The sequence below is a fragment of the Xenopus laevis genome, chromosome 4L (assembly GCF_017654675.1).
Source record: "Xenopus laevis strain J_2021 chromosome 4L, Xenopus_laevis_v10.1, whole genome shotgun sequence".
In the NCBI taxonomy this organism is placed as follows: domain Eukaryota; kingdom Metazoa; phylum Chordata; class Amphibia; order Anura; family Pipidae; genus Xenopus; species Xenopus laevis.
In genome coordinates, this window is record NC_054377.1 from 22,393,091 (window position 1) to 22,418,072 (window position 24,982).

The 24,982-nt window shown below is 42.6% G+C and overlaps 1 protein-coding gene across 2 annotated transcripts in view; it reads left to right on the forward strand.

Annotated features, from left to right (window-relative positions):
- Positions 1-24,982, forward strand: part of chid1.L (chitinase domain containing 1 L homeolog) — a 207,742-nt gene that overhangs the window by 84,968 nt on the left and 97,792 nt on the right. For both annotated transcript variants that reach the window (XM_018256826.2, NM_001094061.1), the window contains 1 exon segment: positions 10,597-10,698. In XM_018256826.2, the coding sequence (XP_018112315.1) occupies positions 10,597-10,698 (102 nt within the window).

Sequence of the window (24,982 nt, forward strand, 5' to 3'; positions counted from 1 at the left end):
ACTTTTAGTATGATGCAGAGAAGACCAATTTGCAATTGGTTTTCAAAATGTATTATTTGTGTTTTTTGATTTATTTAACTCTTTACTCAGCGGCGCTCCAGTTTGCAATATCAGCAATCTGGTTGCTAAGGTAGAAATTACACTAGCAACTATGCATTGATTTGAATATGAAAAGGAGAGGGCCTGAATATGAAGATGAGTAATACAAAGTAGCAATACATTTGTAGCCTTACAGAGCATTTGTTTTTAGATGGGGTCAGTGACCCCCATTTGAAAGCTGGAAGGAGTCAGAAGAAGAAGGCAAATAATTCAAACACTATAAGAAAATAAATAATGAGGGCAAATTTAAAAACGTTGCTTAGGATTAGCCATTCTAGAACATACAAAAAGTAACTTAAAGGGGCACCACCAATTTAAAGGGATACTGTCATGGGAAAAAAAAATTCAAAATGAATCGGTTAATAGTGCTGCTCCAGCAGAATTCTGCACTGAAATCCATTTCTCAAAAGAGCAAATAGATTTTTTTATATTCAATTTTATAATCTGACATGGGGCTAGACATTTTGTCAATTTCCCAGCTGCCCCCAGTCATGTGACTTGTGCCTGCACTTTAGGAGAGAAATGCTTTCTGGCAGGCTGCTGTTTTTCCTTCTCAATGTAACTAAATATGTCTCAGTGGGACATGGGTTTTTACTATTGAGTGCTGTTCTTAGATCTACCAGGCAGCTGTTATCTTGTGTTAGGGAGCTGCTATCTGGTTACCTTCCCATTGTTCTTTTGTTTGGCTGATGGGGGGAAAAAGGGAGGGGGTGATATCACTCTAACTTGCAGTACAGCAGTAAAGAGTGATTGAAGTTTATAAGAGCACAAGTCACATGACTTGGGGCAGCTGGGAAATTGACAATATGTCTAGCCCCATGTCAGATTTCAAAATTGAATATAAAAAAATCTGTTTGCTCTTTTGAGAAATGGATTTCAGTGCAGAATTCTGCTGGAGCAGCACTATTAATTGATTCATTTTGAAAAAAATTTGTTTTTCCCATGACAGTATCCCTTTAAGCATTAACCCTGTGTTTGGGCAGGGACCTGTTGGTCAAAGCACATGCTTATTACTATAAATTGTTGGGAAAATCATTGGGAAATGTCTTGACTCAACATCAACCTTGGGCTCCCCCACACACATTTTTTAGCTATCCAATTGCAGAGTAGCATGGGCACAAGCACCTAATATATATAAATCACATTACAAGGCTGATTAGTAATTAATTCAGATTCTCGTGACATGGCAGCTCAGAAACATCACAATTTAATAACCAGCCTTGTATCATTAGCTTCTAGGCAGGAGAACTTAATTTTCTGCGATGACCCCTAAACTGAGTTTCTCAACACCTGCCAAGAGCTCACTAAGCATGTGCAGTGCCACTGATGCTCCTAACGAAATCCAAGATGGTGACCCCCTGTGCACAACTTGCCAGGGTCATTACTATTATAGAGATTCTGAACTTTTATGTTGGCGTAGTAATTTCAGTATATAAAATATGGCATTTCTAGACATATAAGTTTTAGAGTTTAGTTCTCCTTTTTTTCATTTTTTTATTATTATTAATTCATTTTTAGGGTTTTAGTTCTAATTTTTTCATTTTTATTATTCATTTTTTTAGTTTTAGTTTAGTTTGCCTAAAACATTTAGTATTTATCAAAGGTTGAGTTGTTTTATCCACGAGTGTTTGAGGGTATTTTTTGTTCAAAAAAAATTTTTGGGAATTTTTAGAGATTTATTATACCCTGAACCTTAAAATACACCATCTAAAAACCTCTCAATATCATGTAGAAGTCAATGGCAAAGGCCCCTTGAACCATTTGAAGATTTCTAAAGCCTTCATGATGTTCGAGGTTTATTTTGGTGGCTTTCGCTCGAAAACTCGATCAATCTAAGTGATTTTATTTAGTTTTTAGGTTTCGCAACTCGAATTCACTGATTCGCGTTTTTTACATTCGAGTTTTTGTTTAAATGAAAAACCCTTCAAGTTTTGAGTTCATTTGAGGTCTAGAAAATCTCACAAATCTCTAAAATTTGACCTTTCATAAATAAATTTAAACTCCCTGTTCGTATGCCAAGCCTGTCAATATGCAGCTGATCTAGTTTTCTAGTTTTCTGTATTTACGCCGTTGTAAAATTAGCCTTACTGGATTTGTTGCCAACTTTTCCATAGCTCATGATTCTAAGGAGAATTTCTTTCTGCACTGATGTCTCCCATGGTTCATTCAAATGGTTTTAAAAGGACAACGGACAGCAATTTCAGAATACATTTTGAAAGATCCAAACTACATGTGTTTGGGAATCTTTTAGGGGACATTACTGTACTTTATCATGAACCACAAGAGCAAACTGGTTATACCTTCTCACTCACTCACTCTCTCTCTCTCCCTCTATCTATGTCTGTGTATATTTCTACCTCTAACAGCAGATAAATACAGCGAACAGTCTCAAGTGTAGTTCAACAAATCACCTGGATATGCCATTTAAAAAAAAGAGTTTTCAGCAAAGAGTTTTAGACAGGGACATATGTGCCTGGAAATGTGCAAGACTTTGCCGTGTTTAGACTTTCCTGCTTAATCCTAAAAAGGACACTGGGGAGATTAGCTACCAATAAATTCAGCATTGTCAAAAAGCTTTGCTTTGCATTTAATAAATGAATGCACAGATCTCAATGCTGACAGGTAGAGCAGCGATACAACATCTGACTGACCTTTGGAAGTACACAGCCAGCAAAATTTCACAAATATTGGCAAATCAGTCGGTCTATAATGCGACCTTATTATAATTCACTTTATTTACCTATCAGCAATTTGTGGGTAAATAAATAAATGTGAAGCCTGGCAATGCAATGTTTATAGCAGAGAAGGGGGGAATGACAAATGCATATGGCAGGGCTTCTCAGGGTGTAGGCTGGTGAGTGCCATTGGTGTGTGCATTTGATACAGTTACTAGTAATATTAGTTAATAGTTACTAGTCATACTAGTCTGTGTGCTTGCCAGTCATTTAGGGGGGCAGCCTTGAAATTACACAAAATGAATGATGTACAAAGCCATAGTATTGGTTTTTCCAAGGAAAAGTGTGATAGAAAAATAAAACAAAAACTAATAAATGTTCACAGGACGGCATACTCACAGTTCATCCCAGTCCTTGGGTGCAAGTCCACAATAACATTCCAATAATTGTGATCCCCCCCAAAAAAAAGGACAATAGAATAAAAAATACAAAATGTTTATTAGGACATATTGGACAGAAACCTAATGCGTTTCGTGCCTGTTGGGGCATTTACTCATAGGCTAAAAGGCACACCCCTGTACACAGAATATAAAGGGGCTGTGACCAATCACAAAAAACATCACATGTTACCGCTTAACCCAATCAATGAAGACACATAGGGATTTGGATACCAGTAGCAACAAATAAGAGGTTTGCTTTTAAACATGTGACCAGGAAATTCTACCTGCTGATTGGTTGCTATAGGTTACTGCCCCGTGGCAATCTTATAGCCTTTAAAGGAGAAGGAAACCCCCAGGGCGCTAAACCCCTCCCCCCCTCCCCTGTGCTGCCCCCCCTCCCTCCTCCCCCCTGGCCTACCTGTCCCCCTGGGCAAATGCCCCTAACTTTTTACTCATCCCTCTGCGCAGGTCCTGTCCACGGAGTACGCAGTCGCCATCTTCTCCCACGCGCGTCTTCTTCCTGCTCTGATCGGCGTTTTCTGGCGCATGCGCAGTAGGAACAGGTACCGGTACGGCTCTACTGCGCATGCGCCGAATGTCACGACTTCGTGACATTCGGCGCATGCGCAGTAGAGCCGTACCGGTACCTGTTCCTACTGCGCATGCGCCAGAAAACGCAGATCAGAGCAGGAAGAAGACGCGCGTGGGAGAAGATGGCGACTGCGTACTCCGTGGACAGGACCTGCGCAGAGGGGTGAGTAAAAAGTTAGGGGCATTTGCCCAGGGGGACAGGTAGGCCAGGGGGGAGGAGGGAGGGAGGGCAGCACAGGGGAGGGGGGAGGGGTTTAGCGCCCTGGGGGTTTCCTTCTCCTTTAATTGCATAACTATGCAATGCTTAATCAAATAATTCACCTTTTTTTTTTAAAAAAAAATATTTAATTTTCCTCTGTAATCATAAAACTGTACCTTGTGCTTGATCCCAACTAAGATATAATTAATCCTTATTGGGTTTAATTAAAGTTTCAATTATTTCTCAGCTGACTTAAAATATGGAGATCCAAATTATGGAAATATCCTTTATCTGAGCATTCCTGATAACAGGTCCCATACCTGTATATCCGTGGGTGGGTTCTGGCCGACCTCTCTTCCCCAGTTTCGGGTCAGGCTCTATTGCCAGCTTTTCCCTTCTGCGACCTTAGACTACTGGCTTCCAGTTTTATACGGAAGCACCTGCCCCACCCCTTTTCTGACATCATCGGTGGGGTGGGGCAGCGGGGGTTCTATAAATAGGTCATGCGGGTTTGGGTCGAACGCGGGTCGCATATCACTACTGTATAGTGTAATCAAAGGGTCAGACATAAGGGCCAAAGCTCAATGTGCAAATTGTTTGGGTCACTAACATACCTCCCAACTGTCCCGTTTTCAGCAAGACAGTCCCGCTTTTGACAGCTCAATCCACAGTACCGCGTTTGTACTAAAAAGTCCCGACTTTCTCTGCACTGAACAGACAGAAAAAGAAACAAAGTTTCTGACTTAATTGGCTTTCGGCAGAGTGCCCAGAACAGCCACCAGGTGCAACTAAAATACTTTGTAACAATTTTGAGATAAGGAAATAAGTAATTGTAACAATTTAGATAAGCAGGTCCCTTGGGAAACATTCACAAAAGACTCACAGCTTAAAGGGCAATTCACCTTCATTAGCAAAACTGTAATAACTGAAAAAAACACAGAAATATGTTCAAACTTTCATTACCTGCAACATTTTGTAAAATTAATATGGTAATTAGGGGGTGTGGCCACAAAAACGGACGTGGTCAAAAATTGCCACACTGCACACGGCAACTTTTTTGTCCCTCTTTTTATTTCCAAATTTTCTGGAGGTATGTCCATTTACATTCAGTGTTTTACCATTTAACTACAGCAATCGATTTGTGTGCTTCTTTCTGCGTCATAGTAGATTTCCTTCTACATCCTAAAAAGTGTGAGCAGAGAAGAACAGCGGCGTTCATCAAACCCTGGCGATTTTAATCTGGAAAATGCCTGCTTTATAGTATATTGATGTGGAATCAGTAATAGCACGACATTTCTCTGCGCACTCGGGAAGGAGGCTGGCACAATCTGTCAGCTCTGCGGATTTGTCTTGCCTTCCCAATCGCAAAGGACATTACTGACTTAATCAGTGGCAAAGTACTACCCTGAGGTCCTGTGCAGCTGTGCTTACACTAGACCCAACAGAACAAAAGTAACTCTAGTAATTAGGAGATTTTTTTTTGCTGATCCTGCATTATCTTCACCATTTCTGTAACAGTTTTTCGTCCAGTACTTTTCTGTGTGCCTATATTTGGTGAGAGGGGGAAGGTGTTTTAATCGTGCAGCGTTTGTAATGTCAGTATTGTAGTGAAGGGCAACTAAACCCAGGCAGGAAAACAGTAACTGCTTTGCATAATCTCATTGCCGTATAATTACTTGTCCTGCTCGTATTCTAGTACTGCTAGGTTTTTGTTATGTTGGCAGGTACAGATTAAAGGACATTTTGATGATCAATAGCAGGGTCAGACTGGCCCTGCAGGGTTAAAACCCAGTGGGCCTCTCTGACTGACCCACACCCTTCTGCGACCCTGACCTACCCCCTGATATCCCCCCCACCTCAATAGCGAACACATCTAGAGAACAGGTGCAGGTAGGGTTGCCACCTTTTCCGGAAAAAAATACCGGCCATCATTTTTACCGGCCAAATGGCAACCCTAGGTGCGGGGGGGAGCAGGTGTTGGGTTGTGGCTGGGACGGGTGCCCTGGATGGTGGGCTTGGGCCCCTTTGGTGGAAGCCCCTATGGGCTTCAGACCCTCCCGTCCGACCCTGATCAAGAAGCACATAATGCTAGTGCAGGGCCCTGGACACACCAAGGTAGACTGTGAAAATAAGGGGAGATGACCAGAGGGGGTTCAGGTATGTGAAAAACAAAAGGGAAGATATATTTATAGTCATAGGGCTACTGTAGCCCGGCATAGATCTGAGCAGCTAAAGTGGTATGTGAATAGAGTTGCCAGACAGGGATACGAGGAGCTAGTGAAATATGACTGACCATGTAGAGAGTATTGAGTTGAGAATCTGAGGAAATGCTCTGGAATGAGAATGGGAAGGGCAGGAATCTGAAGGGCAAGTGAGATGTATCTGTGATATATTAGAGCAGGGATCTCCAATCTATTTTACCTGTGAGCCACATTCAAATGTAAAAAAAAAAGAGTTGGGGAGCAGCACAAGCACGAAAAAAGTTCTTTGGTTTGCCAATTATGGACTTTGATTGCCTATTGGCAAAATGGTTCTCATGCAACTAAAGCTTGCCTCCAAGGCTGGAATTCAAAAGTAATCAACTGATTTGAGGCCACAGGTAACAACATCCAAGGGGTTGGTGAGCAACATATTGCTCACAAGCCATTTGTTGGGGGGATCACTGTACTAGAGCGACCAGGCAGGGATCTGAAGAGCAAGTGAGATATTTCTGTGAGATACTAGAGCAGCCAGGTAGGGATCTGAAGAGCAAGTGAGATATATTTGTAATATACTAGTAAGGTTCTGCTGGGATTTGAGCCAGGGACCTCTGGGTTTCTGGCTCAGTGCCTTAACCATTGGGCCAGGTGAGCAGCTGGCAGGACTGTTACCTGGCTCTTGCAGCCCCTCCCCAGCAGCAGCCTGATTGGTGGGTTGGAGTTAGCATATCAGGGCTGACCCTGCACTATATAAGGCCAGTCCTCCTGACCCTTAGTTCCGGAGCATTGGCCTTCCTTAGCACTGTGGCATTGTCCCTAGCTAGTACTTTTAATAGTATTATAAAGTTGTTGGGAAAATGTAGAGCAATAACTCTTTCTACATCTCTAGGTCTCTATCTCCTGAGCATTGGTGCACGCATAGAGCTTTGTGCAGCTTGAGTGGATTACATTTACCGTGCAGCAAACTGGACAAGGAGGTCTCGGTCAGTGATGAGGAATTATTCATTATATTACACTGGGCAACTCTATCAGAATCTGATCATGCCTTCAGGCGCCAAGCTATAGATTGGATTTCAGCAACAATCCCATTAGTTATCTCCTCAATCTACAAAATAATACAACCTGCTATAAAACCTAATTCTTTCTATAATTGCCCTTTATTTGCCTGCCCTTGTGAGTAATTAAAATCAATTTCTATGAAACTGTGTTTCCTGAGGCCCGTTCTTTCCCACTGTGTCCCAGTCCTCGGCTCTCACCCTTGAATCCATGGACTTCAATTATTATTTTAATCTAAATATTCATTAATCTTGCGTTAAGCTCCGTTCTGTTTCCATAATATAATAGGTTTGGAATGGATATTTGAAAGGAGCTGTGGATTGTACAGTCAAGTTTAAAGTCCATTTTCAAGACATTTTCCATTTCTATTAGCGTTATTAGGGGTTTGTAGCAGGGTGGCCAGGTCTAATTTCCAAAACCAGCCAAAATCAGATACATAACCAACCCAAAACTAGCCAAGAGTCACTTCAGAAGTAGCCCAAAACTAGCACAATATGTGCAGTGAAAAAAAAAAATCAAAAAAAAAAAATATATGGGAAAATATGCTTTTTTAACATTTTCACTGATTTGCAAATTTGACAGATCACCAGGGGTGTAACTACAAAGGGGGGCCCAGGAGGTATAGGGGCCCCAGAAGACCCTAATACTTATACAATGTCAATAAATATTGGTAAAACAGGTCCACCTATAGACATTTTGTTGGCCAGTAGATTTTTGCCCCAAAATTGTCTGAAATTAAGAAAAGTCACCAGAAAATTAAGAAAAGTCACCAGAAAATGGGATGGGAGACTGGGGTACAGAGCCCAAAATCTGGTAACTCGTGACTTCTACACAAGTCTGTCCCATTGCATGCTGGGTCCAAAGTAGTAAGATGTCCAAACGCACTGCCTGTGTCAAGTAGTCAAGTAGTTATCAAGGCATGCTGGGTATTGTAGACTTACAAGCAAAAACTATCTTACCCAACATGCATCAGGAGACGCAGACTTGGCACATTAGGGCAAGAAAAAACTTTGGCTGCTTTCCAAATTACAAACCAGCCAAAGGCCCAAAAAGTAGCCCAAATCCGTACCTTGGCTAGTTTGTACTTTCAAAACCCGCCTGGGCTTTAAATTAGTAGCCCAATTTGGCTGGAAACCCTGGTTTGTAGTCATGTATTTATTAAAGGGCATATAAGCCTGACCTAAGGATTCTTTAGTTAAATTAAGGCATGTGAATATTCTACTGCTTTCCATCAATAGCAAACTCTATACACAAGGCACAGCATTACAAAATGTGGGATCCCAGGGTCGGCCTTTCACTTAAAGGGGTGGTTCACCTTTAAGTTAACTTTTATGTATGTTTAGCATGGCTAATTCTAAGCAGCTTTTCAGTTGGCCTTCATTTTTTCTTTTTTTTTATCGTTTTTGAATTATTTGCCTTCTAGTTCTGACTCTTTCCAGTTTTCAAATGGGGGTCACTGACCCCATCTAAAAAACAAATGCTCTGTAAGCAGGGCAGCCATCAGGGGGGGACAGGGGGGAGAGTTGTAGGGGGCCCGAGGGTAAGGGGGGCCCCCGGCCACGCCACACTTACTTGTATGCTGGGCCCCCCATCTTTCTGAGAGCTGCTGACTTCGGGAAGGCATGGACGTTTAAGGGGCCCTGGCCACCAATTTTCTTATAATGTGGGGGGGGGGGCCTGCCTATTTTCCATCGAACGTTCGAACGCTAAATTCGGTGAAAAATCCTTTGACTTTGATATTCAAAGTCGAAGGATTTCAATTCGAGGGTCGAATTTTGAAGTTTTTTTAACTTCGAAATTCGACCCTAAGTAAATCTGCCCCTGAAAGACAAGAACAAGAAGAATAGAGGCTTCTTACAGTATGCAGTGCAATGGGAGCCTTATGTCTTTAATTGTACCGTACTTTTTTTTGTGTGGTTTAAACAAATATAAATGTAAGATAAAAAAAAGATATTTTAGACATCCAGTTCTTAGCCCTCTCTTTTAAGAGTACTTAACTTGGCTGTGTTGCTTTCAACCAGTGCCAGGGAAGCACAATGAAAGATAAAGATTAATACAGATCTTTTCAAATCCCTTTTCTTCTTGATAAAAGTTCTATGTTCATGTAATCCTGGGAAACTCAGAAACCCAGCCAGATACAACAAATACAATGAATCGAACGTGTAGTCTAATTCCCTGGCTTGAACACCATAATACTGGGAAACTGATCTCCCATAGCACAGATCTCAGATGCTAGCGATGTAATTAGAACAATTCACTGTTCTCTTTGTGCAACCTTCTACAATAAAACCCCCTGCTATGCAAAATCATCTTGTTTGGTTCATTCCAGCTGCATTGCTACGCATCCAAAACACCAATCCCTATACGCCAGTCTGTAACAATGCCATACAGGGAGGGAAACACTTTTTTTTTAACTACCCTTTTCATTTAGGAAATCAAAAAGGTTTGTTATACAAACCCTTAATAAAAAAAACCCTACCCCCCTACCCTACATAGACCCCCTCTTCCCCCAGCCTAGGTGCCCCCCGGGCAAATGCCCCTAACTCTCCTAATTCACCGAAATGAGACTGGCGAATCGGCGCATTCGCAGTTGGAGCACTTTTCTGATTAGCGACAACTGCGCATGTGCCGAAACTCATGAAAATTGCCAAAGCGCCGCCCTCATTCCAAAGATTACCGAAGCGGCTGAAGATGGAACCCCGATGCCTGAATCTGCAGGGAGGGAAAAGTAAAGAGTTAGGACCATTTGCCCGGGGCGGCACCTAGGCTGGGGGGGAGGGGGGTCTATGTAGGGTAGGGGGGTAGGGTTTTTTTTATTAAGGGTTTGTTTCTCCTTTAAGGGAAGAATATCCAATTTATTAGCATTCTGGATAACAGGTCCCATACCTGTATATGCCTGAGTGGTGGATGTACCGACTGACACTGTACCCTAACAGTCTTTCCCAGGCCCGGACTGTGGGTTCTGGCAAATGCTATAGGGGCTGCTATAAGGTGCCATAGAAAGTCAGTATTTAGTGGGCTGGTGGGGGCTGATTGGGCCTCAAAACCAGACAGGTGGCAACCTTAGTGCCGCAAGATCTTATGAACAGTCTGGGGAATCAGCCAGCAAGACATTAAAGAGCAGTTCTCTGATCACTGGAGACATGTCCCCTTTAAGTCTAAAAGGTTATTGTATATAACATTGCATAAATCTTTCTACTGTCTTATAAAGGGCAAAAAACAACTTGGGCATTTCTATTGTACTACTATGATATGTATGTATATATATTTATTTGTTTTACATTTATTTATTTTTTTCAGTAAAAAAAATTGATCAATTATTATCTCTTTAATTCCAGCACAGATCAACTGGGCATGTTTGGAAGGAAAGAGTTTGACCAGTTGGCTCCTGTTGTGGACAGCTTCAGCCTCATGACTTATGACTATTCAAGTCCACAAAGGTAAGATTGGCTAAGTGGTCTCATTCATTTGTTTAAAAGTCACTGTGTGGCACTACAAGTTTATGGACATCGCACCACAACAATGAGCAGCCTTGAGATCCCAACTCATTTGTAAGTGTCACACTCACTCTAACTTGATTGACCATTTTTCTTAAATGTGAGCAGACATGTCATAACCGATGAGCAACTATAAAAGGCACAACAGATGGAATGTGCAAAAAAGCTCACCTGAAACACTTGTCTGTTATACCTGAACATAATATAAATGTGCTGTAGGTGCCAAGCACCTTGCTACCTCCACCCCAGGCATGTCAAGCTCAAGCCTATGCTACACAAGAGAGTGCCAGCTGCAGTTTTTCTCCAGTGAAATTCACTTTATAGAGGTGTAGTATCCATTGCTGACCTATTGCCACCACTGGGCATTGGCTAGAACCTATTTTCCAGACTGCTCAGGACCTGAGATTTTCCGGACAAGGGATCTTTCTGGAACTCTATACCTTACTGTATGTCTACTAAAAACATCATCATCATCATCATTTATTTATATAGCGCTGTCAAGATACGCAGTGCTTTAACATGTAAAACATTAAATAAACCCAATAGGATTGTTTTGCCTTCGATGATTTAAGGGGAACTCCACAAAAACATAACATAAGCTTTTTGAAAAGTAATCATAATTTCAAGCAACTTTGCAATATACATCAACTAAAAAATATACAGACTTCTCATGATTTTCAGTGGTTTCTTACAGTTCCCTAAGCCTAGCCCCCTGCTCTCCTGCTGATCTGTCTGACTACTTTGCTGAGCTGGCTGACTACTGTTACTTTGTAACAGCAGCCATCTGTCCTCAGCCTGCATCCTCCAAACCCCACAATTCCCTGCACACGTGATTTCAATAAGGAACGGAACATCACAGTGCAATGCATTGTGGGTTATGTAGTTCCTGCATTCTGTCTGTAAGCTGTGGAGAAGTTGTTACAATTTGTAACATCAATGTTTTAGTCCCTCAAGGTTGCCAGGTTGGCGGTTTCCAGCCAAATTGGGATACTAATTTAAAGCCTAGGCAGGTTTTGAAAGTGCAAACTAGCCAAGGTATGGATTTGGGCTACATTTTTGGGCCTTTGGGCTAGTTTTTCCTTGCCCTAATGTGCCAAGCCTTTGTCTCCCAATGCTTGTTGGGTAATGTACATTTTGTTTAACAATTTACCAATTGCCAAGTTTAATGTAAGACTACAATACCCAGCATTCAATGGGACTGACTTGTGTAGATGTCGGGAGTTACCAGATTTTGAGCTCTGTACCCCAGTCTCCCATCACTCTTATTAAGCATTCTCGCATTTTCCGGTGACTTTCCAAAATTCAGCTAAATCTGCTGGCCACCAAAATGTCTAGAGGTTGACTTGTTTTACCAATATTTATTGAACTTGTATATGTATTAGGGCCTCTTCACGGACGAATCTGTCTCATTTTGCTTCATGGAAAAATTTGCGAAACAGTGAAAACTTGAAAAAGGCATATTTTCGCATATATTCATTTATTTTTTATTAGACTTTTTTTCACTGCACCTATTGTGCTATTTTTGGGCTACTTTTGGGGGCAAATTTACTTAAGGTCGAATATCATATTCAACTGTCGAAGTTAAATCCTTGGGGACCTTCCCCATAGGCTAACATTGACTTCGGTAGCTTTTAGGTGGTGAACTAGGGGGTCGAAGTTTTTTCTTAAAGAGACAGTACTTCGACTATTGAATAGTCGAGCGATTTTTAGTTCGAATCATTCGATTCAAAGTCGTAGTCGAAGGTCGAAGTAGCCCATTCAATGGTCGAAGTAGCCAAAAAAACCATTTGACATTCAACGTTTTTTTCCCTCTATTCCTTCACTCGAGCTTAGTGAATGGGCCCCTTGAAGTGCCTCTTGGCTAGTGTTGGACTGGTTTTGTAGCTGATTTTGGCTGGTTTTGAAAATTAGACCTGGGAACCGTGGTCCCTCCTTCCCTGCCAGGATTTCAAATGATGCATAAAGAGAATAACTGTTAACCAGCTGGATTGCAGCATAGAAAATGTCATTTATTCATACTGTGTAACTGTGATGGATATATTAAATTTTGCTTTGGAAGCCAGAGTTCCCCTTTAATTATATCTTAGTTAGCATCAAGAACAATGTACTTTTTTATTATTACAGAGAAAAAGGAAATCAATTTTAAAAATCTGAATTATTAGATTAAAATGGAGTCTATGGGAGACAGCCTTCCTGTAATTCGGAGATCATATACCTGTATTGCATTGTGCCTACCCCTGATATTAGTAGTGGTTGCTTAATGAGCCTTCTCCTGTTCACATTTAGCTGCTCTCTTTCTGCTTTCTCCACAGCTATTCTGCACTGGGTGTCTCAGTCACTCTTGTAGTCTTTGTTTTGTGTGTAAAATACTGCAGAAAGGCCAGTGTAAAAATAAATAAAAAAACTTTTATAATGTGGTATTGATGTCAGCACTGTTAATCTCCTTTTCCCTTGAGGATGGTGAGGATCAGTGTCAGTGCATGTCCTGAGTAGTCTCAGGCAGTCTAATGTGTACAGTAATACATTAAGATCAGATTAAAGAGCTTTTCGTGCCTGTGTCTGATAAGAACACTCACCACAAGCACTCGCCGACAGTTTATTTTATCGTTTAACAGCACAGTGATACTTCATTTAGCCGGGCTGTGATTGAGGAAATTGAAGAAATCCAGCAATTTGCAGAAATGATAGTGCTGTCTGCCAAGTCTGAAAAGCTAAGCAAATATTAGAATATCACATTACAGATCAGATAAGGCCAGAGAGACTGGGATGGCACTTGATTAAGGTTACCTCTAAGGGTAAGGGCCCACCTGGCGATACGGGGAGATTTAGTCACCTGGCTCTTCTTTGGGGTGACTAATCTCCCCGAAAAGCTTCCCCCTCTCTTCCATCAGCTATAATGAAAAATCGCCTGGGGCATGGCACACCTGGCGCTTCGTATTCCGAAGTAGCCCAAAGTTTCCCCCGTGAGGCAACTTAGGGCGACTTTGGAATATGAAGCGCCGCCTGTGCCATGGGTCAGGGCACACAGGCAGATTCAGGGAGATTAGTCACCCGGCGACAAATCTTTTCCTCGGGGCAACTAATCTCCCCGAACTGCCTTCCAGTCGGCTAAAATGTAAATCACCGGCTGGATGGCACTCGGAGCGCTTAGGTTTCCGAAGTCGCCTGAAGTTTCCTCCTGAGGCAACTAAAGAAAACGAAGTGCTCTGAGTACCATGCCGCCGGCAATTTACATTCTAGCCGGCTGGAAGGCAGTTCGGGGAGATAAGTCGCCCCAAAGAAGAGGAGATTTGTCGCCTGGCAACTAATCTCCCCGAATCTGACCATGTGTCTCTGCCCTAAGTCTAGTGCCACATGGGGACTGAAATCGCATTACTTGAAGGAACAGTAAGAACATAAAATGAAAGTGACTTCACCCTTTAGATCCTATAACTGAAATACTAGAGATGAGTCTTATGTCATTTGCATAAAAAACGTGGTAATGATAAAAAGGATAATACCAAATCATCAGTTATATAAGTATCTGTATTTCTGTTGTACTAGCAAAAGTGGCTCCTGCTTAAAAGGATACTGTCATGGGGAAAAAAAAATTTCCCCCCAAAATACATCAGTTAATAGTGCTGCTCCAGCAGAATCTGCACTGAAATCCATTTCTCAAAAGAGCAAACACATTTTTTTATATTTAATTTTGAAATCTGACATGGAGCTAGATATACAGTATTGTCAGTTTCCCAGCTGCCCCCAGTCATGTCACTTGTGCTCTGATAAACTTCAGTCTCTCTTTACTGCTATACTGCAAGTTGGAGTGATATCGCCCCCTCCCTTCCACCCCCCCAGCAGCTTAAATACACAGACCGAAAATCAGCCCCTAAGCGGCATTAAGCTGGCCATAGATGCAAAGATCCAATAGTACGAATCCTCGATTCGTACGATTTTCAGACCGTGTGTGGAGAGTCCCGCCATTTTTTAGTCCCATAGAGATCGGTCGTTTGGTCGAACAGACAGGTTAAAAGATTTCTGTCAGCTGACGATAATATCTCTGCATGTATTGCCGATCGTACGATTTTCAATGGGAGACTGTCAGCAGCTTTTGTCAGACATAACTTTCGTACGATTGCTGTCAGGGGCAGTACATCGGCTGATCTGTTCTTTTAGTACTTTATTTGATCTGAATGGTTAATGGCAGGTCGGGAGATGGGGAAGTCTGATCGTTCGAGGGCCAGCTTTAGCCTCCTCTCCTGCCTGCTTCCAGTACCATGTGTATTCTGAGGTGCTGGCATATGCAGCTGAATTAGGCAAATAAATGCAAGTAATTGCAATCTTGAGCTGTAATCAACCACATGTGACTGCACCCGACCCAACACAATGTACAAGCAGAAGAGGAGGCTAATGCCACTTAGGGGCTCATTTTGGGCCTGTGTATTTAAACAATGCAATTTCAGCCCCCCTGTGGCACTAGCCAAAATATTACCCTATGTGTACACTAGAAATGCACGTTTCTGAATGACTTATTAGACCACATGGATTTCCAATCACTAAAGGGCGCATGAGCATGCCCCATAGTGCTCATTTCCTAATTACATGCACCCCTGGGTGTCCCTATGGTTGCCATCTTTTTAGAAATTATTTACAGGTCGGGGGGAGAAAGAGGAGTGGTCTGTGATGTCACAGACAACAATAAGAGGATTAGGGAAGAGTAAAAGGAAGAGAAAAGGTAAACTTTCACAAAATTCTGGGTGGATCAGGGGCTTAATTTAAGAGTATTACAGATGTACCGGGTACAGTGTACTACATTGCTGGTAAATTTGTAATGCCGGCCCCAGGCATGGCAGGTATTTTACCAGCTTGGTCTATTAAATACCAGCTGGGTGGCAACCCTAAGTGCAGGGCCGTTCCGCCTCAGGCGGCAGTGAACGGCCAGTTACAAGGGGAGGCAAAAAGCTGCCTCCTGTAACTTTAAGAGACGAATTTCTGGTTTTTAAACAGGAAATTTGGCTCTGCTAGTGCAGAAAGCGCAGTACGCGCTTCTGTGCTAGCGATGCAGCCCCTTTTGACCTGCTCCGACGCTAAACTTTTAAGCGTGGAGCGGTAGAGGGGGCGGCATCGGGGTTGCTGCCTCAGGCAGCAGCAGCCCATGGATCGTCCCTGCCTAAGTGCACCGGAAAGCACAACTGCGCTTGCTACAAGTCAGTTGTAGCTATAGATTCAAGCTGCTGAGAGAGCACTGGAACTACAGTGAGGTCCTGGTTTGTGTTACTTCCAAGGTTGACCATGCATGCAATTGTGCACAGTTAATGGGAGCAGGTGGAATGGATGCATTTTCTCTCACCAATATTTACAAAGGAACACGTATGTGAGTAGGTACCTTTGTGAATAGCAACAATGCACACTCAATTGTGCACCCACTTTTGCCCTTTTGCTATTGCAAATAACTCATTTCATTAACGCACAATTTTTTTTTTTTTAAATAGTAACTTTTTATTAAAGCAGGGCCGGAACTAGGGGTAGGCAGAGTAGGCACGTGCCTAAGGCGCAAAGCTTGGAGGGCGCCAGGCACGGACCTTTCTCCGCTTCCTACCCCTAGTCCGGCTGAGTGTGCTCCTCTTCAGTCCTGCGTACTGTCTGTGTGCCTGCGCACTGTCTGTGCGCCTGCGCGTGCGCGTACAGGAGGAGAGCTTACCGGAAGGGGGTGCCGGCCAGTCAGCGCACATGCGCACGTACTTCCAGCACGCACGGTGGTGCCACGGCTGGCTGGGTTGCCTGGGGCGCCTGGCCGGTGTGGCCCGGCCCTGATTAAAGGGAAATTGTGATGGAAAAACATGTTTTTCCAAAACACATCAGTTAATAGTGCTGCTTCAGCAGAATTCTGCACTGAAATCCATTTCTCAAAAGAGCAAACATATTTTTTTATATTCAGTTTTGAAATCGGACATGGGGCTAGACATTTTGTCAGTTTCCCAGCTGCCCCGGTCATGTGACTTGTGCCTGCACTTTAGGATGGAACTACTTTCTGGCAGGCTGTTATTTCTCCTACTTAATGTAACTGAATCAGTCTCAGTGGGACTTGGCTTTTACTATTAAGTGCTGTTCTTAGATCTTCCAGGGAGCTGTTATCTTGTGTTAGGGAGCTGCTATCTGGTTACCTTCCCAATGTTCTGTTGTTAGGCTGCTGGAGGGGGGGTGATATCACTCCAATTTGCAGTACAGCAGTAAAGAGTGATTGCAGATTATCAGAGCACAAGTCACATGACTGGAGGCAGCTGGGAAATTGACAATATGTCTAGCCCCAAGTCAGATTTCAAAATTAAATATAACAAAATCTGTTTGCTCTTTTGAAAAATGGATTTTAGTGCAGAATACTGCTGGAGCAGCACTATTAACTGATTCATTTTGAAAAAAACATGTTTTCCTATGACAGTATCCCTTTAAGTTTTCATTAACAAACAAAAAAATAAAGGAAGGTATAGGAAGAAGGAGAAGTAGACATGGAGAAGACATGTTGGACTATTCATAAATAGGATTATTGGACCGTTGTTGCGGATGAGTCCTTATTTTTACAAATTTCTGTGGGCAGCCTCTGGCAATGTAAGTTAGTTTGTAAAGTTCCAGCTGGGACTTTATGATGTTAATCACTTTTTAAGCGTAGGAGGTGTTGGTCCCATCCAGTGTAGGGCTATCGTTTTCCTGGCGTTTTTTTACTCCCAGTAGGCAGTTACTTGCGGTAAAGTAAGTTTGTCGGCTAAAAATTGCATTACTTTTTTCCAGACATTCAGTATATCTGGACAATACCATATGAGATGTATAAAGTCCGCATCTGGTGAATTTCAGCAAGGACATCTAGGCGACCCATAAGTTGTAGTCTTTTTGCTGTCAAGTACGTTTGGTGTACAATTTTAAATAGAATGAGCCTGTCTCTTGTAATGCACATTTTTAAACTCATATTTTATTCCAGTCAAGCCTCTGACTAATATAATGCTGCACCAACAATGTGCTGTACAACTGAGCATTTCAAACAGTAAATAATGTAGGGCTTCTCTTTTATCCCAGACATCAAGTCCTACATTTTAATTAGCAACCCCCTGTTTAAAGTAACAGTAGCACCAAAAAATGAATGGCAATATAATGTACTGTTGCCTTCCTCTGGTAAGGGTAAGGACACACGAGGAGATTCAGGGAGATTTTGTCGCCTGGCTACTAATCGGCTCGTCTTTTGAGCAACTATCTCCCTGAACTGCCTCAGCGTTTTTCCCCATAGGTTACAATGAAAAGTTGCCTGCGTTAATGCACACACAGCGATGCGTTTTCAATAGTTGCCTGAAATTGCCTCACTGAGGCAACTTTGGGCAACTATTGAAAACGCATCGCCGTGTGTGCATTAACGCAGGCAACTTTTCATTGTAGCCTATGGGGAAAAACGCTGAGGCAGTTCAGGGAGATAGTTGCTCAAAAGACAAGGAGATTAGTAGCCAGGCGACAAAATCTCCCTGAATCTCCTCGTGTGTCCTTACCCTAAAGCACAGGGCACACAGTAGATTACAGATAAATTCTGAAGAACCCTATTGTTTACTATAGAGCTTATCTGTTATTTGCTTTGTATTTTGTGCCTTTTATCCTCCATGGCTACACAACAGCTTATTTATATAAACTATAGTAGTCTTTCTGAAGCAAGGACACCAGTTTTACTACTGCAGATATATTATGTTTTCATTACTTTCTTTTTCACTTTTTCATTTTCATTTTTTTTTTCACATTCATTGTTGGTGTTACTATTGCTTTAATAAAGGAGTCAATATTGCTAGTACAACAGAAGTACAGATACTTCTATAACTGATCTTTTCAATAGGATCCTTTTTATAATATTTATGGAACTGACATAAGACTCGTCAGTTATAGGCGGGTTGCAGGTAGAAGTTGCAGGTGTAGGTATAGACGCGGGTTGGCGGTGTCGCGGGTCTTCTCAATATCGATATATACTCCTTTTTCTGATCATGTCTACTTCCGATGATGTCACTTCCGGTTTACAATGGCACCACTTCCTGTTTTAATCCTTTTTTCTGATCACATCTACTTCCGATTATGTCACTTCCGGTTTACAATGACAGCACTTCCTGATTCTTAATGGTCAGCGGGTCCAGGTCGGCTAGCGGGTCCAAGCGGGTAAGAATGCGGGTTCTGGGTCCTTAGGGCTATTCTTTGGAGAAGAATGTGAACCTGGGTCCCTTTCCACTAACTCTCCCAGATGGGGCTCTTATCACTGTTATCACTGAAGAAATCCCCATTTACAGTGTCTTAAGCTGGCCATACATGGGCCGATAAAACCTGTCCAAGGAATTATGGCAAACTCGCACACCCAGGCCTTCTAAAGATCCGCCAGGTGCTCAATTGCTTGGAAGGATCGGCACCCTCCTCATACAACGAAAGAAGGAAGCAAATGGCACTCACAGCATGTTCAAGCAGGGAAACCCTTGCGTATATTTATTTGCACACGATGCAACGTTTCGGGGATGGTCCCTTTTGTCAAGCTTGACATTTGCTTCCTTCTTCCGATAAAACCTGTCGGCAGTTGGCTGAAAGTCAGCCAGATGTCAATCAGGCAGGGTTAAAAATCCTATTGGACCGTTGCCGCATCTGTTCGTTGATGTCATCCCGGAATCCGACCGTCCGTATGGCCTCCATTCTGATCTGATCATTGGGCCCTAGGGCCAACGATGGATCATCCCGATATTGCCCACCTCAATGTGGGCATATCGCAGAGAGATCCCCTTGTTTGGCAACATCGCCTAACGAGCATATATTTACGCGTATGGCCACCTTTAGTCCCAGACCCAATTCAGCAGTGAGGCCCTCTTTGGTCTCTGAACCCTAAGCACTTCCAATTCAGCACCAAGAGCCTAGCATATGACAATTCCTTTTGGGCAGCTAGGGAACAGGACACTGCATTATACACTTGAACCAATTGAAAAACCTTATTTCCCTTAGGACAGAGATCCCCAATCTTTTTTACTCGTGAACCACATTCAAATGTTAAAAAAAGTCTGAGAGCAAAACAAGCATGCAAAAAGTTCCTAGTGGTGCCAATTATAAACTGTAATTAATTACTGGTCGCCCCTATGTGGACTGGCAGCCTACAGGAGGATCTGCTTGGCAGTACATCTGGTTTTTATGCAATTAAAAGAGAAGGAAGGAAAAATAAATACCTATTTATCTGTAATGTACCCCCCAAGACCCTCAAACAGGGCCTGAACTAGGGGTAGGCAGAAGAGGCAGCTGCCTAGGGCGCAATGATTGAGTGGCGCTGGGCAGCTACCTCTTCTGCCTACCCCTAGACCTGGCTGCGCTCCTCTAACAGCACTTATGCGTGCCATCGTTGACGTGCATGCACACAATCGTGTCGTCGCACATGCGCACACCAGCGTCGTTGCGCATGCCCACACCAGCGTCGTTGCGCATGCCCACACCAGCATCAGCGTTCAGGCGTGCGCCAGCGTCGGCACACATCAAGCTACAGGGGAAGGACGGGGCGAGCTGGCATGCTGGGTTGCCTAGGGCGCCCAGCCAGCCTGGCCCGCCTCTGCCCTCAAATTTGCTAAGGTAGCAAGCCACATAGTCCTTTCTAATCATGTAGATTCCATGTCCTTGTTACAATCGCTTATTTATTCAGGCAGGCGCCATCTTGGTAAGGTAACGAAAGCTTCCTTCTCCTTTAAAAAAATTCATTGACCCCAGGAGCGCGTCACTACTGACGTAGTGCTCATTAGGGAACAGTGCCAGTGTGAAGAGAACGATCATCACGAACGTGCACAAAAACTAGGAGCGCTCCTTCAGTATGTATATTCCACTGATCACCAATCAATATTGACAGGGGCAAATGTTGCAGGGGCAATGTTCATTAAAGGGGCCACTGGCCACCAATGTATATTACAGGTCAATGATGATGCGCGTATATTCAGATTAGCATGCGCGTCATCATGAATAGGAGAAAGGCAGCGCCCACAGAACATGCACAGTGGATATAAATTACCCTATGCGCCTCAAGGCTGCCTCGGGCAGCAGGAAAGTAGAAGACTGTGTAAAGCCATGCTTCAGTCTTCCTATGAGCGCAACTGCTTCCAGATTAGACCAGGGAGAAAACTTTGAAAACTCTAAGTAAGTTCTTTGTCCACAACACTTTGATTAGAGGCCTATTTATCGTTTGCCTTTCCATCTCCTTTAAAAGTTGCCCCCAAGTAAGGAATTCAAAAATAAGCACCTGCTTTGAGGCCAACTGGGAGCATCAACCAAGGGGTTGGGGAGCAACATGTTGCTCTTGATTTACTGGTTGGGGATCACTGAGTTATGGCATGGCTCACCCCTTTGGTGTTTCCTTAACAGAGAAATATACGTACTGCACATCCCTATATAAGCTTTGTGTCCCCAAATGACATCAATGCTTTCCGTTATTTAAAGCAATTGAACACATTCAGACACATTAACGTATCTGTCAGCTTTCATAACTGTGTCAATTGGTTACAGATTGTCAGGAAAGTTTTGACAAATGGGAAACAAGGTTATGCAGCTGGGAATCCCAATGAATTTCTCCAGTTTAATCGTTCATAAATCTGCCACTCTATTTTGAATTCATTCATTTTTCCTTAGGATGCTGGTGACTTGTAAAAGTCATTTTTAATTGTCTTGTCATTTCTTCTGCATATATAGATGCAGATTTATTAAGGATTGAGTTGTGTTTTCCATGAAAATTTGAGTTTTCGAATTTTTCAAGATTTATTATACCCCGACCATGGAAATAGCTCGAATCTGAAAATACACCATCTAAAACCTGGCGAGGTCATGTCGAAGTTAATGACAGAGGTCCCTTGAACCATTGGAAGATGTTAATAGCCTTCACGATGTTCCAGTTTTTTTAGGAGGGTTTTGTCTGACGTTTGCCTGATTTCAGGTCATTAACCCAGAACTTGAGTTTTTTCTATTAGAGATCATTCGAAGTCTACAAAACTCTAAAATCCGACCTTTGAAGTCAATAAAGTCAATCCCAAATGAATGGGGTTTTCTAGATATAGAATTTTTTCATGATTTGGATCAACAAACAGTACCTTAAATGCTAATAATTACTTAAACATTAAATAAAACCCATAGGATTGTTTGACACCAGTATTCATGCAGCTTAGTTACCATCTAGTACCAGGTATTATTATTATTACAGAGAAAAATTAAATAATTTTTCATTAAAAGAATTATTGTCTTATAATGGGCTCTATGGGAGATAGCCTTCCCATAATTCGGAGCCTGATGGAAAAAACGGTTTCTTGTAGGGATGCACCGAATCCACTATTTTGGATTCGGCCGAACCCCCAAATTCTTAGAGAAAAGATGCGGCCGGATACCGAACCGAATCCGAATACTAATTTGCATATGCAAATTAGGGGTGGGAAGGGGAAAACATTTTTTACTTCCTTGTTTTGTGACAAAAAGTCATGAGATTTCCCTCCCCTCCCTAATTTGCATATGCAAATTCGGATTCCGTTCGCCCGGGCAGAAGGATTCAGGCGAATCCGAATCCTGCTGAAAAAGGCTGAATCCCAAACCGAAACAATGGATTCGGTGCATCCCTAGGGGTAAATTTATCAAAGAGTGAAGTTCCGCCACTAGAGTGAAATTCCGTAGCTCTCAATTCATTTCTATGGGATTTTGAAAGGTGTATTTATCAATGGGTGAAAGTTCACCCTTTGATAAATACGCCTATAAAAATCCCATAGAAATGAATGGAGAGTGGCGGAATTTCACTATTAACTTCACTCTTTGATAAATATACCCCCTAGTTTCTTGATACTGGATCCCATACCTGTATCATCTAACGTGACGTGGTTTTTAAGTTTTATTTTTAGGGCAAGCCATCAGGAATGTAATATTACTGCTTTTATGGAGCTCTTGAATTTTTTTAATATATCAGTTCTTTTCTTGTGATCTAAATACAACATACCCCTCTGATTGAAAGCCCACTGTGCTGCTCTCTTGCCAGAGGACAGAGAGAGAGGGAAGAAAGGCATAATACAGAGAAAAAAAGATGGCTGTATTGCTGTGAAACTTGCAAGAGAAAACCTTAGCAACTGTCCTGTAATTTAGTAACGGAATAACCCACCTAGAAATGCGATACTTCGGGGTGCCATAAAACACAATCAGGCCAGAGGATGATTGACACCGAATCGAGAGCTTGCACAGACCTGGGACCTGCCTTACTTTCTTCATTATTCCAAGGCACAGCAGGGCGTCTGCACAGTTCATGCCCATTCACTCTGTGATGGACAGCATATCTGCACCCTCAGGAATGGAGTCGGCTCAGCACAGATTGCCGTGCTCTTGCTCTCTCTTACAGCATCTTGTGGGTCCTCATTTCATGATCCCATCATGAAACCGCAGCTGGTGCTCTAAATTTTCACGAGGTGCTGGACGTGTACATTCATTCCAATACCACAATCAGCATGTTTAATTGGGTAGCTGCTTTTGACTAATATCACAGGTACAGATAGAGCAGAAATAAATAAAGCATCTGGCGCATCCTGATACACCCTATCGAAACGAGTCGTCTTTTTTTTGTGTGCCAAATATCTCAATAAGGCCATCTGTAATGGAAAATTAAAATTTTACGGTAAATGTTGTTCGTGGTGACAGGGATGATGTTCCCGACATCCCGCCAATAAAAATGTTCTGAAGCCACTAACAAGATTTGCAGCGTGAACAAAATATATTTTCAAATTGTGTAACCGAAGTATTACAGCAAGGTTATTACCCAACATTTATTAAATGTGTTGGCGTTGTCAGCTTTTAGCTTTGTAAGGTCAGGAACAGAAATGGCTATTTCTAATTAGGAATTCCCAGATCTTGCGCTGAGTCGGTATAACATTGTGTTACATATCAAGATCGTCATCATAAATCATATTTTATGTGATTTTGCATTGGCCGAAAGCCAAAGATTTCTAGTGCCGAGGACTGGCCATATAAATAGGATTTAACTTGATGAAAGGTTCTCTGTTTCAGAGATAAATCCAAGTGGATTTTCTATGTTAAAAGGAAAAGCGTGGTCCTAAAATATTAATTGGACAGTGTGTTATTTTAACATTCATTGCAGCTACAGCATCTGTAAGGCTAGGGCTAGAAGCAAGGGCGTAACTAAAGAGGAAGCAGACCCTGCGGCTGCAGGGGGGCCCAGGAGGTATAGGGTCCCTAATTAACGAGCAGTTTCAAGATACATTGTTAAAACAGGACAACCTCTGGATATGTTGGGGGCCCTAAAATTAATTTGCTGTGGGGCCCAGTATAATCTAGTAAAGCCACTGGCCAGAAGATTGCAGATCTCGTCCTGCGGAAAAATGCAGGCCGAGGATACACTGCCCTTCTCCCCTGCTGCACCTCTGCTCTTGCCTGTCTGCACTCGGAAGCCTTGTCTCTGATCGGGTACAGGCAGATGCAACGGATTTAGGTGCCAAAATGAGGCAATATCTTCCAGTTAGGCTAGGGCCAGATGATTGTGGATCTGCTGCTCCTCTGCTCTTGCCTGCCTGCACTGCAGCATTGTCTCTGCTCAGGTGCAGGCAGACGGGAAATGCAACGTTTTGCATTTTGCACTGAAATCCGTCTTGCCTACAGAAAGAGATGGGGAGCAGCTGGGCAGCGGATTCTCTGCCTGAATAGAATCCATAGCATCTGCCCTAGCCTAAAGGGACTGCTTACAGTATTTATGAGATTTTGCAGATTAGTGTTGAGACTTGAGCTGGCCATAGATTGGCTGTGTTGCTCAATAAATATATATCTGGCCACCTGCTCAATGGTTGATTGTTGGCCAGGGTGGGGGATCAGAGATTGGATTATACTGCAGGACTACAGGGAACGCATCATCGTATAGATGCCGTCCTCAGCCGACAGGATTTCCAAACCTCATATGGGTTCTTGTGCACCCCAAACACTGGCAGATGAATTGCCATGACTCGGTCTGGAGGAGCGAAGTCGGCAGCTTTTATCAACTATTTTATGTCAAGCTTTAGGCTGATTGATAACAAGTTCTGAAAACCAAATAAAATATTTCAAATCTGAAAAAGAAAAAAAAGATAGGTTCTAGAAAAAAAAAACGAAGCGATCTGAGTGCAATCCCGCTGACGATTTAGATTCTAGCCAGCAGGAAGGCAGTTCAGGGAGATTAGTTGCCCCTAAGATCTAAATCTCACCGAATATGAAC